This window comes from Paramormyrops kingsleyae, chromosome 18 (assembly GCF_048594095.1).
Source record: "Paramormyrops kingsleyae isolate MSU_618 chromosome 18, PKINGS_0.4, whole genome shotgun sequence".
NCBI classification, from domain to species: Eukaryota; Metazoa; Chordata; class Actinopteri; order Osteoglossiformes; family Mormyridae; genus Paramormyrops; species Paramormyrops kingsleyae.
In genome coordinates this window covers 11,541,563-11,558,635 of record NC_132814.1, presented here as the reverse complement: position 1 = coordinate 11,558,635, position 17,073 = coordinate 11,541,563, and the positions used below count along the sequence as shown (strand labels likewise).

At 40.3% G+C, this 17,073-nt stretch overlaps 3 protein-coding genes and 1 long non-coding RNA gene across 5 annotated transcripts; 1 reads left to right on the top strand and 3 right to left on the bottom strand.

Moving 5' to 3' along the window:
- Positions 1-207: 207 nt before the first annotated feature.
- Positions 208-3,504, bottom strand: LOC140579661 (uncharacterized). Its single transcript, XM_072702340.1, has 2 exons — positions 1,352-3,504; positions 208-1,252 (listed from the first exon to the last, which is right to left on the bottom strand). Exons 1-2 carry the CDS (start codon positions 2,122-2,124, stop codon positions 787-789), a joined length of 1,239 nt encoding a protein of 412 aa, XP_072558441.1. The 5' UTR covers positions 2,125-3,504; the 3' UTR covers positions 208-786.
- Positions 3,505-5,230: 1,726 nt separating this feature from the next.
- Positions 5,231-7,696, bottom strand: akap14 (A-kinase anchoring protein 14). 2 transcript variants are annotated; one of them, XM_023800594.2, is made up of 5 exons: positions 7,390-7,696; positions 7,217-7,308; positions 6,459-6,595; positions 5,997-6,049; positions 5,231-5,896 (listed from the first exon to the last, which is right to left on the bottom strand). In XM_023800594.2, the coding sequence occupies exons 1-5, from the start codon at positions 7,487-7,489 to the stop codon at positions 5,862-5,864; spliced, it is 417 nt and encodes a 138-aa protein (XP_023656362.1). In that variant the 5' UTR covers positions 7,490-7,696; the 3' UTR covers positions 5,231-5,861. The 2 variants fall into 2 exon arrangements, with proteins under 2 accessions (XP_023656362.1, XP_023656360.1); XM_023800592.2 differs by having other exon boundaries at positions 5,235-5,896; positions 6,416-6,595.
- Positions 7,697-10,017: 2,321 nt separating this feature from the next.
- On the top strand, positions 10,018-13,561 carry LOC111838041 (putative defense protein Hdd11). The gene is made up of 5 exons (XM_023800598.2): positions 10,018-10,382; positions 12,306-12,418; positions 12,529-12,638; positions 12,790-12,854; positions 13,289-13,561. Exons 1-5 carry the CDS (start codon positions 10,187-10,189, stop codon positions 13,387-13,389), a joined length of 585 nt encoding a protein of 194 aa, XP_023656366.1. The 5' UTR covers positions 10,018-10,186; the 3' UTR covers positions 13,390-13,561.
- A 331-nt stretch (positions 13,562-13,892) lies between these two features.
- LOC111838042 (uncharacterized) lies at positions 13,893-16,965 on the bottom strand. The gene is made up of 3 exons (XR_002836794.2): positions 16,145-16,965; positions 14,193-14,270; positions 13,893-14,094 (listed from the first exon to the last, which is right to left on the bottom strand). It is a non-coding gene; the product is annotated as an uncharacterized lncRNA (long non-coding RNA).
- Between the last annotated feature and the right edge of the window lie 108 nt (positions 16,966-17,073).

Sequence of the window (17,073 nt, the reverse complement as noted above, 5' to 3'; positions counted from 1 at the left end):
TAATATGGAATTGTAATATAATATGTCAAACCCAATGGCATAAAGTATTTACTTAATACTAAGCTGACATGATAAAATTATGTGTTTTTTTTCTATTATTATTACAATATTACTTATTACTTTTATTTATAAGTTTGAGGGTGTATTGTGTTGTTGCCAGTTTTAAAATAAGCTATAGAGAAACCTTTCTAAAAGTGTTCACAATAATAACTGACACTTTATTGATCCCCGTGGGGAAATTGTGTTTATGCCTCCCTCAACTTGATCTTTGAAGAATAAGTTGTCTGTGAAGGCCACCTGTTGGGGCCTTGCTCAAGGAGCTGCAGACATGCTGAGGCTAGGCTTGAACCAGTGACCTTCTGATTACAAGCACACAGCTTAGCCCACTGAGCCACACACTGCCCCTAAAGGTGTGGTCTAAAGTAAAAAAAGCTAAATAAAGTAGTTTGATTTTGTGTAGGGGAGGGGAGAATCGATTGAAATCGGAAATCGGAGATTTTATTTTTAGGCCATATCACCCAGCTCTACAATAAGTGACACTTTAAAAACAAAATACCCTATACAAGAAATACTGTACAAATACAGTACAATACAACACACATACAATACAAATGTGAAAAATTATAAATATACACAGGTGAGTAACACTGTGCAATTTTAAGGTGCGAGGTATAGTGTAAACAGTTTTTGTAAACAGATCTGTAGCGTCTGCCAGAGGGGGGTAGCTGGAGAAGATTGTGTCCAGGATGTGACGGATCTGAAATGATTTTAACTGCTCGTTAAAATCTATGCTCGTTTAGCCGAACTAAAGTCCACAAACAGGATCCTGGCATAAGTTCCTGGACGGTCCAGATGTTGCAGGATATAATGCAGCCCCATATTCACTGCATCATCCACCGACCTGTTTGCCCGATAGGCAAACTGCAGGGGGTACAGCTGGTGTCCTGTAATGTCCTTTAGATGGGCTAAAACCAGGCGTTCAAAGGATTTCATGACCACAGACGTCAAGGCGACAGGTCTGTAGTCATTCAGTCCTGTAATGGTGGGTTTTTTGGGGACCGTGATAATGGTGGAGCGTTTGAAGCAGGAGGGAACTACACACAACTCCAGAAATCTATTGAAGATGCGGGTGAAGATGGGAGCCAGCTGATCAGCACAGGTTTTGAGGCAGGAGGGGGATACACCGTTTGGTCCCGGGGCCTTCTTGGTTTTCTGTTTCTGGAACAGCCGGCTCACTTCCGCTTCGTGTATTCTGAGTTCCAGGGGGGAGGATAGGGGGGTGAGAGGTGTGATGAGGGTTATTGTCTCTGGAGTGGGGTGGATGGGGGGTGTGAATCTGTTTATCTCAAACCTGCAGTAGAAGTTGTTCAGCTCGTCTGCCAGGTCTTTGTTTGCTTCAGCGGGGGGTAGGGGTCGTCTGTTGCTGGTGATATCTCGCAGGCCTCTCCACACTGATGCAGGGTCATTGGCTGAGAACCGTTCTTTCAGCTTCTCAGAGTAGCTTCTTTTTGCCACTTTGATCTCCCTGGTCAGCGTGTTCCTGGCCTGCCTGTACAGGGCCCTGTCACCACTTCTGTAGGCATCCTCCTTGGCCTGGTGAAGATGTTGCAGTTTGGGAGTGAACCATGGTTTATTGTTGTTGTATGTGCAGAAGGTCTTGGTCGGGACACACACATCTTCACAAAAACTGATGTATGATGTCACAGTGTCTGTCAGCTCATCCAGATTATCAGATGCAGCTTCAAAGACAGTCCAATTAGTGCAGTCAAAACAGTCTTGCAGTTCCTGCTTTGCTGCATTGGTCCACTTCTTCACAGTTTTGACTACAGGCTTGGCACGTTTAAGCTGTTGCCTGTAAATTGGAATAAGATGGACCATACAGTGATCAGAATGTCCTAAAGCTGCCCGGGGGACAGAGCGATAGGCATCTTTTAAAATGGTGTAACAGTGGTCCAGTGTGATGTTGTCCCTGGTGGGGCAGTCGATATGCTGTCTGTGTTTAGGAAGTTCCTGGTGTAGATTCACTCTGTTAAAATCACCAAGGACAATAAAAGGGAATAGGGATATTTTCTTTCCAGGGGGGGTGATCTGGTCGGCCAGCGTGCATTTACATCTGAAGCTCATTTACATCTGAATGTTGGTGGTGCTGATAGACTGTGAGAATTGTATGCTTTGAACTCTCCAGTGCTTTTTTAATACCATTCAGTGACTGATGTTGGGAAGACAATGGATATTTACTGTACACCTCCATGTCTCCTGGATTACTGACCCCAAGTCATTTCTGCTACATGGCTTTACACTGTACAATATTTATATTTACATTTAAAGCATTTAGCAGACTTATCCAAAGCAACGTACAAGGTATCAAGGTACAATAAGCTGGGTTTAGAGGAGCTTACAGTTTTGATGACGAGTCCGGCTCTGTGATGGAGAGATGTTAAAGTGTTTTCTGTCTTGTGATTTCTTCTATTTCAGGGGCTTCTGGTGTGTTTAGCCGTTTAGATGGTGGACCAGACTTCACGAAATAGCGCTCTAATGTGACTAGCCTTTTTCTGCGTATTGAAACTTTTCAGAAATGCAAGACTTTGCCAGTGCTTTTGTTCACCACCCGAGCGTATAGTCGTGAACAGATGTGAAATTTTGGCCAACTTTTTCATTGAAATTCGATTTGTATGTGTTCAGAAAAATTTGTGACCAGAGGCTTTAAAAGTGTTTATCCAAATAGGGACCTCAAAAAATGTCCCCAAAAGTAGGAAAATTTCAGGTTTTACTACACTTTGGGGGCAATTTGGTCCTCAAATGTGATCTATGCAAACCCACACACAAACACACACATACTACCAGTCAAAAGAGATGTTAATGACTTTCACACATTCAGTTGACCCCCCAGCCCCCAGCCCCACCACTTTTCTTGTGCTTGTGGGCAGTTCCTTGCTCAGGGTATTTGCTATGGTGAACTTTCATGCACTTCCAGGGTCCCTGTGTGGCTCAGTGGGCTAAGCCTGTGTGCTTGTGTTCCCTGGATCACTGGTTCAAACCCAGCCTCAGCATGTCAGTCATGACTATACAGTGTATAAATGTTTTTGGTAGACGATCATACTTTTTTTCCACTATAGTCTTCTGGTTTCTAATTTACATGCCAACAACAATTTTGACTGGTAGTGTGTAATGACTGTTTAGTAGTGTTTATTTAACCGACTGGCTTGATAGTCAGAATATGGAATAGTCTTCCTGATAACATAGTGCAAGCTGAATCCTTGAGTTCCTTTAAATCAGAGCTAGATAAGATTTTAACAACTCTGAGCTATTAGTTAAGTTCTCCCTAAGCGAGCTTGATGGGCCGAATGGCCTCCTCTCGTTTGTATAGTTCTTATGTTCTTATGATCTGAAAGCAGTGTTTCTTATGTTAAAAAAATAACCTCACCTTGACCGCTTCAAACATCTGTCTCATCTGTCTCATTGTTTCATTGTGGCCAAGCAGAGAAGTTAATGACACATTCACACATCACCCCCCCCCCCCCCCCCCCCCCAGTGGATGCGCAGCCACCAGCAGCCTATCCGGCTGTTAGCCAGACAGAAAGAAAGAACACACCTTTATTCTCCACAGTAAACCTTATTACTTTGTTTAGACCTGTAATTAGTCTGTCACAAACATCTTCGGTCACTCTCTTCTCCCAAAATAACTCTTGGACATGCTGCTGCTTTGTACCTGGCTTGGCCTCCTTGCGGATGAAATCTTTCATCTTGTGCCAAACAAGCTTAATGGGCTTCAAATCTGATTAATTTTCATATACCTCTCATTGCTTGACAATATCAGTCTTAATACTTTGTTTAGACCTGTAATTATTGTATTGGACATATCTTGGGACCGCCTCATCTCCAAAGAGGGAAGTAAAATAAAATTCTAATTTCATCAATAAACTGACTAAAAACACATTTTGACAGTTTTAGGCCATCTTTGCCTCACAACAGAAACTATTTCTAAATTTCACAGGCCATTTATTGCAGTGTAGTAAGTTTATTAATGAAATTGGAATTTTGTTTAAATATAGGAAAATTGTACTTGCTTAGATTTTCATTTTTTGCAGTGTAGTTACAATACCTGATTCAGGTATCTTACCTGATTTCAGGTAAGTCACTTCAGATTACTGCTCTCCCTGGTGGATGGATAGATCATTGCAAGTACTTTACACACAGAGAGTTGAGGGGTGGATCATGCCGGCCCCCTTTTTCATTACATCATCGTGGGGGATCTCATTACAGTCAAGGACCAGCCAAGAGCCAGTCAAGGTCCTGTCAAGGACCTGTCATGGAAAGTGGGGAAATTTTAAGCGGCTGGATCTGTATCACTCCAGCTGCTCCTCGTCCGCTCCCTCATTAGTCCAGTATAAGAGTACCTTCCAGTCCTGTGCTCCCAAGTCCCCAGTGATGTTGCCCTACTGTTGGCTCCAGTGCTTTTCCCTTTTGCTAGCTGAGCCTCTTGTTCGACCCCATGTGGTCTGCCTTCTGTTTGCCCTGTTCCCAGGTCCATAATAAACCCCTTATCAGTTTGTCTTCACTCCTGATTTTGCCTCCTTTGTCGTCAGAATGTGACAACATCTGAATCACTTCAGATATGGTTCATTTGTACGATTTACACTTGGTCATTTACTGGTATTTTCAGGATGAATTAATATAGTACATTAATTTACTAAAAAAAAAATTGTATTAAGACAATAAAACTATTTGCATTTAATGCCTTGAAACATAATTTTCTGGATCAATCTTTATTTCCCATTCATTTCCAGTGTTTGTGCTCTGTGTCCCTGCGAAGGTGTGTTTTGGGAGCAGAGAAGATTATATTTAGGAGAGGTCAAATATGATAGAATCCAAAATTAGTAGCAGAAAATAATAATATTCTGTGTGTGTAGATCTCCCGTGTTATGTAGATTATAGTAATAATAATAATATTCTGTGTGTGTAGATCTCCCAGGTTATGTAGATTATAGTAATAATAATAATATTCTGTGTGTAGATCTTCCGTGTTATGTAGATTATAGTAATAATAATAATATTCTGTGTGTGTAGAGCCTCCATGTTATGCAGATTATAGTCATGATTATAATATTCTTTGTGTGTAGAGCTTCCTTGTTATGCAGATCATAGTAATAATAATAATATTCTTTGTGTGTAAATATTACATGTTATGTAGATTATAGTAATAATAATAATATTCTGTGTCTGTAGAGCCTCCGTGTTATGAAGATTATAGTAATGATTATAATATTCTTTGTGTGTAGAGCTTCCTTGTTATGCAGATCATAGTAATAATAATAATAATATTCTGTGTGTAGATCTTCCGTGTTATGCAGATTATAGTAATAATAATAATATTCTGTGTGTAGATCTTCTGTGTTATGCAGATTATAGTAATAATAAGTTTTATTTATATTGTGCATTTCTCAAACTCAAGGACCTTCACAATACAAGAAATCCAACACACACACACACCCTATTAAACATGCAATAACAATGTACAAAAACAGGCAAAGCAGACAAACGAGACCTTACAAACTGCATCAAACACTGAACATTCCTGGAAAATTTGTGTTTTCTTTATGGTGAGCCACTCCATGGATTGTCCCTCTTTCTTTCACCATGCCCTGCTGTAACGCTCTATATAATGTAAATCCATGTAGAGTTTCAATTAATATTTGACTCTATAACTGCGATAGTGACTTTAATTCTGCATTATTTAAGAGTGTCACTATTATGGTGGTAAAATACATATTCTTGATTGCTGTGGAGCCTTCAAAGTTTAACGTGTCATTTATTATTGGCATATAATACTGCTAAGAGAAGCTTGCTTTCTATTACATCTTTCAGCCATTTTTCACGGAAGCGTGTTTTTCCAGGTCTGAAACACAGAATGAGGGGACAATGATCACGTGTTTTTCCTTAAGAGGATCATTCACACAGTATGTGAATTATGATTGTAAACAACGTTTAATCTTCACCTGTGTCTAAGACGGTTGGATTCCACATGATAGTACACCTCCACAGGAAGATTCTGTAAAAGAAACAAAGCCATAAGAACCATATTTTACTGGTTATCTGTTTTCTATTTACAATTCTTTAAAGTCATTGCCTTCTTGTAATATCAGACATCACTGACAAATGTAAGGTTGCTTCACCTTTAGTTACAGAACCACCAGTTTAAAAACAATATTATTTTTACTTTATATTTATATAAAATGTATATTAAATGGGGTTGAGTATTTTATAGCTGCATTACAGTTTGCAGTATGAAGTACCAATGATGTTCATTTAGTTGGAAGCTAGGGGAAAAAAGTGAAAAAATTATCCACCCAAAATAGACTCATACTTGTCAAAACAAATATCCACAGAACAGAGCATATTAGAGGAAGAAGACCACCTGCGGTTTCACTTTGGAGATCTCGATGACAAAGTAAACATACGCAGTAGCTTTGGGGATTGGCGTACACCAAGTAGGGATGCTCCAGCAGATTTGATAGTGATACTCTTTGTGAAATTCAATATCCTTCAGCTCCTGAAACTCTATACTGAACAACCAACTGGGATGCAGTTCCCATGTCTGAAAAAAACACCATAAAATAAACTGGGGATGATTAACATCAACTGGAAACATGGTTCTACTTCCAAAATCTAGTTCCAGTGAAAGCAAGGCATGGTGATGATTAAGAAATTAAACTTAATAGCTACATTCTACTGGTGCATTTGAAGTATAACATCAATTTTTATGAACAGGGAAATATTGATGTAATCCATGTGAACTAAAATCACATACTAAAATATCATTCAATATATTTGCATAAGGTAAATCCGTGCCTGGTACTAAGTAGCAGTAATATACACTCAGTGGTCACTCTATTAAGTAGGTAGGACTCCATGTTGTCACCAGAACCAATTAAAATTCAAGGCTTTAGACCACCATTGCAGTGAGCTGTCATTTTTGTGCTCCTGCCCTTCCTGTTATCATTACTGAGCCTGGTCAATCTCCTCCCAACTCATGAACAATCTGTTTCCTGCAACTGAACTGCCACCAACTGGATGCGTTTATCTCACCATTCTCTGTAAACTCCAGACACTGCAGTAGGCAAAAAATCTCAGGCAGGTGGCTATTTCTGAGATAAAGAACCACCACATTCAGCTCTAACAATCATCTGAACATCGTCAAATCATCAACGTCACTTACACCGATGTACTCTTTTATCTGCTCTTTGCCAATCTCGATTGTGAAGTCCTCACAAGTGGTCCAGTTGATATTCTTAAGTTCATAAATGGACCCTTTGTGAAAAGCAGACTGTCAGTATGTTTACGGACGTCAGCAGACCAGATCATACATGCATACGCAGGCAGCCTACGTACCTTTTCCTGCTTGTTCCGACTCGGTTAATAAACTCGCGTTATCAATAATGCATCTCACGTTTTCAGAAGCGTCGACATGTTTTAAGGAATTGTTTTCCATTTCTTCTAAATTTAAGCTGCGGTTTTAACGGGAAATACGTGCTTAACCCAGATCTTTTTTTTGGTAGTTATTCAAAGGAAATATCAATGCGGTAGAACGTCTCCAATGTAATAATGCGATATGAAGAAAGATTTTAAAAGAGTTTCAAATTTATTTTAAAAAGAAATTTTATGGTGCCCTTAGTTTGCTAACTGATCTTGTTTGGTGATTTGTGTACAGCGGTTTCCTAGGCGACCATTCTGCATGGTCGGCTGGGGAGGTCAGTGCCGGTAAATGCACGCGACCCAGGACGCCATCCCGCTGTGACCAGCACGCTGCTACCCTGGGAATACCTGAATTTGTATTTAGGAGCAAGAATACACCTGTCCAGCATGTTACGCATCCGGAAGTGTATATTTTGTAGTCGGAAAGTAAACATTGAATCTGTTATATTACTAAGAAGCTGCTTAAAATTAATCTTTTTATTAATCTGATATCATGAATTCAGTTGTAACTAGTTATCATTAAAATTGAACTATATAACTGCTTATATATCAGAAACTGGATTTTCAACCATTTACAATTTTATTTCTCGATATCAACAATGAGCACTATGACTAGTTAAAACATGCCAGTTTCTGCCAGATGATATGCTTTTTATTTAACTCAAGTCGAAATTGTGATACACATTATACAATACACATTATAACTAAGCATCTCTACCCCAAATAAATTCAAACTGAGTATATCCCAGTTTTAACATTTGATTTGTTATCTTTCTTCTATTTTCAATTAAAACATATGGTTTTATTAACATTTTCACACAACAGGCATTATGAAGGTGCAGATAATGTTACGCTTTACCCGATGTTTCTTATCGTTTGATTAATAACTTGACAAAAAAATTTAATTTGTCAGAATGCTTCATTGACTGTTTTATAACAAAGTTCTGGCTACCAAAAACAGGAAGTTACAAAAACGTGTTAAGAAGAAGCTACTTATGGGATTTTTTTTTAGAACTTAATTCTCCCCATAGTCTAAAGATTTGCTTCTTGCTGTGTTTCAGATCGTTGCTGTTTATCACTAATAATGTTGCAGGAGGTCACTAGGAAGTGAAAATACCGAAATGCAGTATTTTGGAGCTAAGCTGAAGTCAGCGGGCATTGTAGATAATGTAGAACATCACAGACACCTATAGCTCTGCAGAACATTACAATTAATCATTTCAGTTTTTTAAATATAGTCCTATAGTTGAGCTATAGAGTTATTGTAGGAGCAGAATCGTGATGCTGAAGAAGATTTTGTAACCAAAATAAGTGGTATATACTAAAAATCAAATGCAAATGGTCAAGTTCAGCAAATATATGGTGTGACACGACACCCCCTCCCCCCCCTCCGTGGTTTACTCACTGCTGGCCTCAGCAAGGAGACATGGCTGGTGAGGGATTAGCACCACGGATGGGGGGGGGGGGGGGGGGGGGGGGGGGGGAGGGGGTTCAGCCTCCCTGGTCAGATTACAGCCTAAGGGGACGCAGCGGGTGGGGAATTAGGACCCTGGTAAGGAGGTGGGACAGCCTCCCTGTTTTGGGTTTGGGAGGGTCAGCAAGCATATACATATGTGATGGGGAGGCGGGACTTAGGAACATGATTAGGAACATGATTCGATTGGTTTGTGTTGGGGGCCCGATATGATATGATGGGCTTTCATTGGGCCCAAAATGTGTGGCGGCGCCCCTGGATGTGTAGATAGGTCTCCACACTACTAGTTACTGGCCAGCTAGTGTATAAAGTATTCCTAGTATGTGTTAGACACTGACTGGATAACTATACAATGCGTCATTGTATATAATGACGTAAATTACAATGCTATACTATTACAGTTATTTTCTCATTCACTGAGCAGAGGCTGACTGCACGAAACAATTGGTGACCAAATACTTATTTAATTATTGAATAAAAGTAATGATTGTTCATTTAAATTTAACTTTTCAGATTTGAACCAAAGGTGCAGATGCATTGATTTACTGTTGGTAACAAATTCCACACAAACAGAAGAACTAAAATAACACTAATGGTTACAAAATAACAAAATGATTTGTCCTTATTGACTAGGATTTTCTAAATCATGGATGGATGGCTCACTCTTTTCTATTGATCTATGAGCTATATAATTTTTTGAACAATGAAAAATACTTAAACATTTGAAATTCCATTATTGTAATTATCGCTTTGCTGATAAGAGGTAAAATTAACATAATAATAGAATTTAAAACTATTTATGCTGATACTTCTCTGGTTAAAGTGTGTAAATGAACACTATTCACAGCTGGAAATAAAAATTCTCTGACCTCCTCAGTGGAAAGTGCATCATCACTAACGCCACTGAGACAATTTTCTCATTATTCATGAAATGCTTGGGTAATGGCAAGGTGATCATTACTGTCAAATTAAACAGCGAGCGGTCCGAGTGCACGAGCACGGCCCAAAAGGGGGTGGGATCTTTGGCAGTGACAGAGGAAAATGGAGGGGTTATTTGGGAAGAGAAGATAATGAGTTTTTTGTGCCTCAGTGACTCAGCAAAAGCTGTAACGGAAAACCAGCTGCCTGGCTGGCAGTATATGTCACCTGGCCCACCTGCGCCGACACTAGAGCGTGATCCGCTGGGCTTACGGGGCTGTGTGCGTGCAAACTGCTACAGACACCCCTGCGGAAACAGCCATGCCAGGAGAAGTACTGCTCGCTGCCTTCCTCCTCCAGCTTCCTCCGCTCGCTTCGAGCTACCCCACGGGGGCTCCGGCCTCTGCCTGTGCGGACATGACTCCTCACCACGGTGGGGCACAAGCTCAGGCCACCCCGGCCCCCTACACCATATACATCAGCAACCACACCTTTCGCGTCGACGAGCCGATCACAGGTAGGAAACGCCACCCTTGCCAGCCGCCCCAAAAATCAGCCAACTTCATCCAAAATACCGTTTGGATTGCAGGTGCGACTGGGTCTTTTAGGTTCCGTGGGACACGTCTAGAGTAATATACCCAATACCTGTAAAATTGCTGCTGTTTTTTGGGGTTGCAAGATTTCAGGTTTACTGATATTGTGCACTAGACTGAGAAACGGCAAAGAGAAAAAAAGGCAACAAGTTATGTTAGGAATTTCCAGTGGAGTACCAATTCAAAGGCATTCAACACCTATTGAATACTCAATGGCGCACCGGTTCAAAGGGATTCAGCAACTTTTGAATACCCAAAAGACCTATACAATAAATATAATGAGTGAAAAGTGAGTACTGCTTTTTAGGAGTCTTTACTTGACCTTTTTGCTTAAGCTCGTGCAGGCGTTCCTCAGGGACAGAGAACATGAGGGTTTCCAAAGAAGGACACACCTTCCTGCCACTGGATTCTGTTTCTGAATCTTTTGTCAGAGAGGATGTGTGTAAATACGCTAGGGCTGTATTTAGCCTGTTGGTCACAGAACATCCTTAATCTGAAGTTTCTGAATGAGGAATCGGTCTCCTCAAATGATCGCAGTTCATTGCTTACTTCGTTCAACAAAAATTAATCACAAAGAATGTTGCAATATCATCCAAAAAAGGGCTCAGCTCCGACATAAAAGCCTTTCACTTCACTGTATCCACTATATCCACCATGGAATAAAACTCAATAATGGAATAAAACTCACTCAATTTATGATAATGATCTCAAAACAAAGGGTGAATGTTTAGGAGCAAAAAAAAAATCTAAATGAAAATTTAATGTAACACATCAAGCCAATTTCGATTATCAGGAGCTGTGGAAAGGTGTTGGCCTGCCAGCGAGAGTCAGTGACTCCCAGTCACACCAGTGTGTCTGGCACCGTCAAACACAGTTGGTTTGGTCCCTGTTGGTGCCGTTTTGGCCTATCAAGCATACTAATACTGAATCAGTGTCAAAACTGAGCTCTCTGATTAGGACGTTAGTTGGCCATCACCTCTAATCATGCCGATGTGTTCCAGCGCAAGTATTCACGATCGAAGGGAGGGGAGGCGAGCTGATTGTTTGCCGGCTTTCGCTAGATTATTACCGTCAGCTTGGGGGGGGGGGTACCCAGTTTAAAATGTGTTTGCCAAATGGCTCTAGAAGCAGAAACTGGACAACCCTTGAAAGTTCACTTAATATCTGGAAAGATCTTCATTTTAAGGTATTAGACCTGAGTAAAATAAAGCAAATATTGTATATGACAATATTTTCATCCTTTAAGCCATCTGACATTTTTTAAAACAAAATTAAAGACGTAACAATGTCCCTCCCCCATCACCTTCTCTTTGAAGCACAAACTAAATGTTTTAATTTAGCTGTGAATTCTGGGAATGTGCAATGACACGACTGAAGCTCTCGTGTAGTTTACAACCAGGTAGGAATGTTACAGGCCTCTAATAAAATCTTTGCTCATACTGTCGTTCCATTTGGGTGTCACGATACTGCATGCATTAACGCCAACCGAGAAATATTGGTGCACTATGACTTTAAAAGTAACGCCAACATGTTATCTTTGATAGCCCTAATCATATTAAATAGTGTTAAATGATATTGTATTTCACATATGTATTGTACGCATAATTTGATGGATTAGAATCCCATCCAGGGTGTACACTGTGCCCTGACCTTCCTACAATAGGTTTGCTACCATTGGATGGGAGGTATGGAAAATGGATGGATGGATGGATGGATGCACAACATTAAAATTTTAAAGCTATCAGTATACAAAGAATGACATATAACTGGGAAATGGTGGCTTTCCTGATGTGGGTGTGGCTCCTGCCGATCTCTCAGAAAATGCTTTTCCCTTGATTCCATTTCAGTGACCATCAAGGGACCCAACTACACAGGGCTGCTGCTACGGGCTCAGAGTAGCAGCCGTGCCGACGCTTTGGGGGTCTGGCAGCCGCCCCCAGCTAATACTAAATATCTACACGCAAGTAGACCTTTGCCAAATAATCGGTTTAGGCCGAACATGCTCCGATACTCTAATACCGGCAGTTTATTCCTAATTTAATCACGGCACCAATTTTACGTGTTTTGCAGTGTTCCGGTAACGCGCACGGAGCCATCACCCACTCCAACATCGAAGTCAAAGACAACAACACTGTGTACACCTGGATACCTCCCAGAGGAATGGACCACATCCACTTTATGTAAGAAGATAGACAGTCAGGATTGATCCAAAAATGTTTATATCCTTGCAAAAACTTGGGTTCGGAAAATTTGGTGGATGTGCTCTAAGGGCACAACGGGGTGGATTTTATTTCAGCCAGAACTAACTGCCTCTGTGTCTTTGTGTTTCAGAGCCACAGTGGCTCAGGAAAAGACAGTTTTCTGGGTGAACATAAAGTCAGAATCACTGACCAGAGGTGAGTTGAAGTAAAAAAAAAAATTAATAATAAAAAATACACACAAGTCAGGAGTAGCACTGTGCCTGGATCGCAGGTTTCATTCCTGTGTGTGTGTGTGTGTGTGTGTGTGTGGGCCTCACAGTGGACTAGAACCACACCCCGATTGTACCCTAATTCACACCCAGTGATTTCTAAAATAATCTGCTGACTCACTGCATCTCTGTATGTGATTATGAAATGGTGGATGTGTAAATCGATATCCAGATCTAGCAAAATAAGGAAAAGGAAAGGCTTCATTTATTTGAGACTGATGCTAAATGTTTCTTATGTGAATATTTAATTGTGTAAAAATATATTGTGTTCAAAGCAATTAACAGAGTGGTGAAGTAATATTATGAAAACAGTAGTGGCTGAAGTTGTTCAAGGCTAAATGTTTCTTTCATGTGTAACAGAAGACACGGGCCTGCCTGACGGAGGCCCCCCGCTGCAGCACCAGGGAATCCTACTGATCCTCCTGCCCGTACTCCTGTTAACACTGCTGAGAACCAGCTAGCTGCCCAAGCTCAGCGACACCAAGGCTGGGCCTCAGCACTCTGAGCGAAAAGGAACTTTCTTTCTGCAATTCTGTGGACACACTGTAGGACAACAAAGCAGCCATTGTTACGTAGAAGCATTATGCTTTGTTGAAATTATTCATCTTTCAGCATTATTTTGTGGATGTTTCTCAGCTTGTACTGTATATAAATACATTTGTTAGCTTAGCAGTTTATAACATTTGAAATGGTTAATCGCCTTATGTAATTGCTGAAATATAAATCTATATCTGGAATTAAAAAAATGTAAAATATATAAAGATTGCAAATGTTCCTTTTATTATTTTCAGATTAGGTTATTAGTCTATAGCATCGCTTAGGCTTGGAAGCTTTGCTGTTAAAGGGTCTCACATCTTTTGTGTACGGATGAAAAGAGAGAATCTACCAGAAAAAAAATTGAGAAGATAAGAAAATAGCACATTTTACAATATTTCAAGAGTGATTTTTTCCAAAGTAGAGAAACAATATGGGTTTGAATGACAATAAAATTTTAATGACAAGTTATTTCAAAGTTACTTGTCTCCTAATTTACCCCCCTAATTGTCCCCCCTCCACCTCTTCTATGCCCAAACAGCAGAAAGGGGCTGTTCCCAGGTGACGGTCTGTCCAGAACCTCCTTCCTTTGCAGGTAGAATGCAGCAGCTCTTTCATCCTCTGCTATCTATCTGCAGAAACACACAAACACAACTAGCTTACCTTATTGTTCTTTCCTGCTTCTTCCTGGCATGAATTTTTGTACCAAGTACCAAGGGAAACCAGTTACCTGAGCTGTATTCAAGCTTCAAGCATTTCCTTCCAAAAAATCAGAAGCAGGATCAGCTACATCACACAAGGGATCCTCCTGAAAATCATCAATAAGATCAAGTACAAGTCTGCAGTACTTCTTACATGTATTGCATTTCAGAGTTTTATTAAATCAGTACATGGTTCAACTGCTTCATTTAAGCAATTCTCTCTTGCAATTCTATCGAATAATAGTTTTTCAAACGACCCTGAAAATGTGTCACTTTGAAGTAGGTTGGAATTGTGGTGCTCTGTTGCTGGTGGAAACACTGCTATTATGCTGTTGAGAGCGTCTCTCTTAGGCCCGTAATACAGGATAAGGCTTCTCTATAGCAAAAGCATCCAGGCCCTGATATAATATAAACATCGGAGGTTACATCGAGTGGAGGTAAACAACATTTTCTTTAGATGGACATTTCTTATATTTTGGAAAAAATACGGTTGAAGTACGATACTAGACTAGAGATTTTTAATTTCTTTCGTTGTATGCTTACATTATATGTACATTGTATGTATTTCACGTAGTCATCAATATTTACAATCATTATGAAGAGTAACAATTCAGTTCTATGTAACCTAAATGTATACCATTGTGAAAAGCTTATTTCTTTATATTTGTCTTTAAAATTACATTGATCTCAAGTGTAAGAAAAACACATTTTTAACACGAGTTCACATAAATCACAACATTTAATTTACTCCCCTCATTGTAACAGCTGTGAGCACACACACACACACACACACACACACACACACACAAACTCACCCCAAGCTTGCTCTCACCTGTGTCTCATGGATAGCAAGATGGTATACTGTAAGTGAAAGGAGAATTTCCCCCCAAGGATTAACCAGGACTACTACTATCCAAGGATACTGAGCTGTGAACATTAATGACTTACATGTAGTTAATAATTTTGAAAATACCAGCCTTGTATCTCAAACAATTATATATATTTGTGAGTGTTCAGGTGTGGGAGCGGTCATGTCTCATCAGTAACACCAGAACACCATCACGCATGTCATTCTGTCAGCTTGACATTTGCATCAGGAAGCAACACGAGACGTCTTGTAATTGTTTCTGTGTATGAACTGTTACAAATGTCAGCCTGCTGAGTTAAGCTTTCCAGAACATCAGTCTTTTATCTTACCAAAAGAAAGTGAGTTAAACTAGTAAGCTAATTTAAGTCCAGTCAAATGACTTTCCTCATCTCTGGCGTTCTTGCCTAATTATGAATTTTCATAATATTATTTTATTATTTATTATTTTCACAGAGAAAAACCTGCAACAAAAACCTGGTATAAGAAGACCCAAATAAATGCCACGCTGCAGTTGTCTCTGCCTAGAGAGAGACAGCAACCCATCACAGGACACACACGCTCAGCAGCTCCACCTAAGCATGTCTGTGGACTGTGGGGGGGGGGGCTAAAGATCCTACAAGGAAGCCCATGACAACACGGCAAAAACACGCAAGCTCCACACACAGACAACCAGGGCAACACGGCAAAAACATGCAAGCTCCACACACAAACGACCAGGGCAACACGGCAAAAACACGCAAGCTCCACACACAGACGACCAGGGCAGAGACCCAAAGCCAGCCTCCAGGCATGTGAGGTCACTGTGCCACCAGAACAGCCCTGAGAGCCAGCAGTCATGCAACAACAACCACCGCTGTCTGGTATGTCACCAACAGCCAACTCATCACACTAGTGCATTACAATGATATAAAGCAGATTATGTATCAGTGCATTACATGCAATTTTAAATCAGACTCGTGTTTATGCTCATAGATCCACAAAACACCCCTAACCACCAACCTGGCTACTTGCATGTAGTTTTCTAGGTTGCCTTTATACAGTGTTAACCATTTTTTAGTATTTTTTATATTGTATTATCCAGTCTCTATTCAACTTCCCGTAGTGTAATATTACCACATTGCTGAAATATTTTCTTCATCCACTTGCAGCAAAGCCCTTGTTCTTGCGCCTCTGGATTTAGGGAATGGTCTGCATGGGTGGTCTCATGATCGTGTGGAGTGGTAGTGGGCATTGGTGGGTTAATGGTTAGGGAAGCACACTTGTAATTGAAAGATTGCTGGTTTGAATCTCTGACCAGCAAGGCACCACTGAGGTACTCTGAGCAAGGCACTGCTCCCTGGGTGTGAATTAGCTGCCCCCTGCTGTCACAATGTCACATGTGGGTTAAATGCAGAAGACACATTGTGCTGTGTGTCAACAATGACCACTGATCTTCTATTTCTCAGCAGAGTCGTTTTCTGCGTTTGGTCTTTCAGTGCCTTATTATTTCGTTAGAACTAACGTTTTCCAAACACAATACTGCCAGCTATGAAGTACTGCCTGACCACTGCTCTTCTACCTATATATTATATCGTCATTAGCATACGGGAAAAATCACATAATGGATTTAAACCCAGCCAGAAACGAGCAGTATACAAAACGATGATCAGTATACACTATAAAAACATGTCTCCTGTAATGTCTGCCCCTTTCTCAAGGCCATAGTTCATGGGTTCACAGCCTCACCTAGACGTCATTTATTTATCACCTGTATCAAGTACGGCTCGAGGGACTGGGTGACCAACCGTAATTATCAGTTCACATGTAGCCTATTACTGTAGTGATTATTTAATTCATATATGTTAATTTAGTCGATGTACTTTTCTTTGTACAATATATATTTACTTTCTTAGAACTAGCACTTGGGTAGTCCATTTAAAAATATATATTTTAAAATAAAGAAATGTACTAGGTTACGCGATAATAGACAACCGCAAGTTCCGCCCATTTCTCTCATCCTAAGTTGCGCGTGGCATAAGTCCAATATTTGAGGAATCAGACTG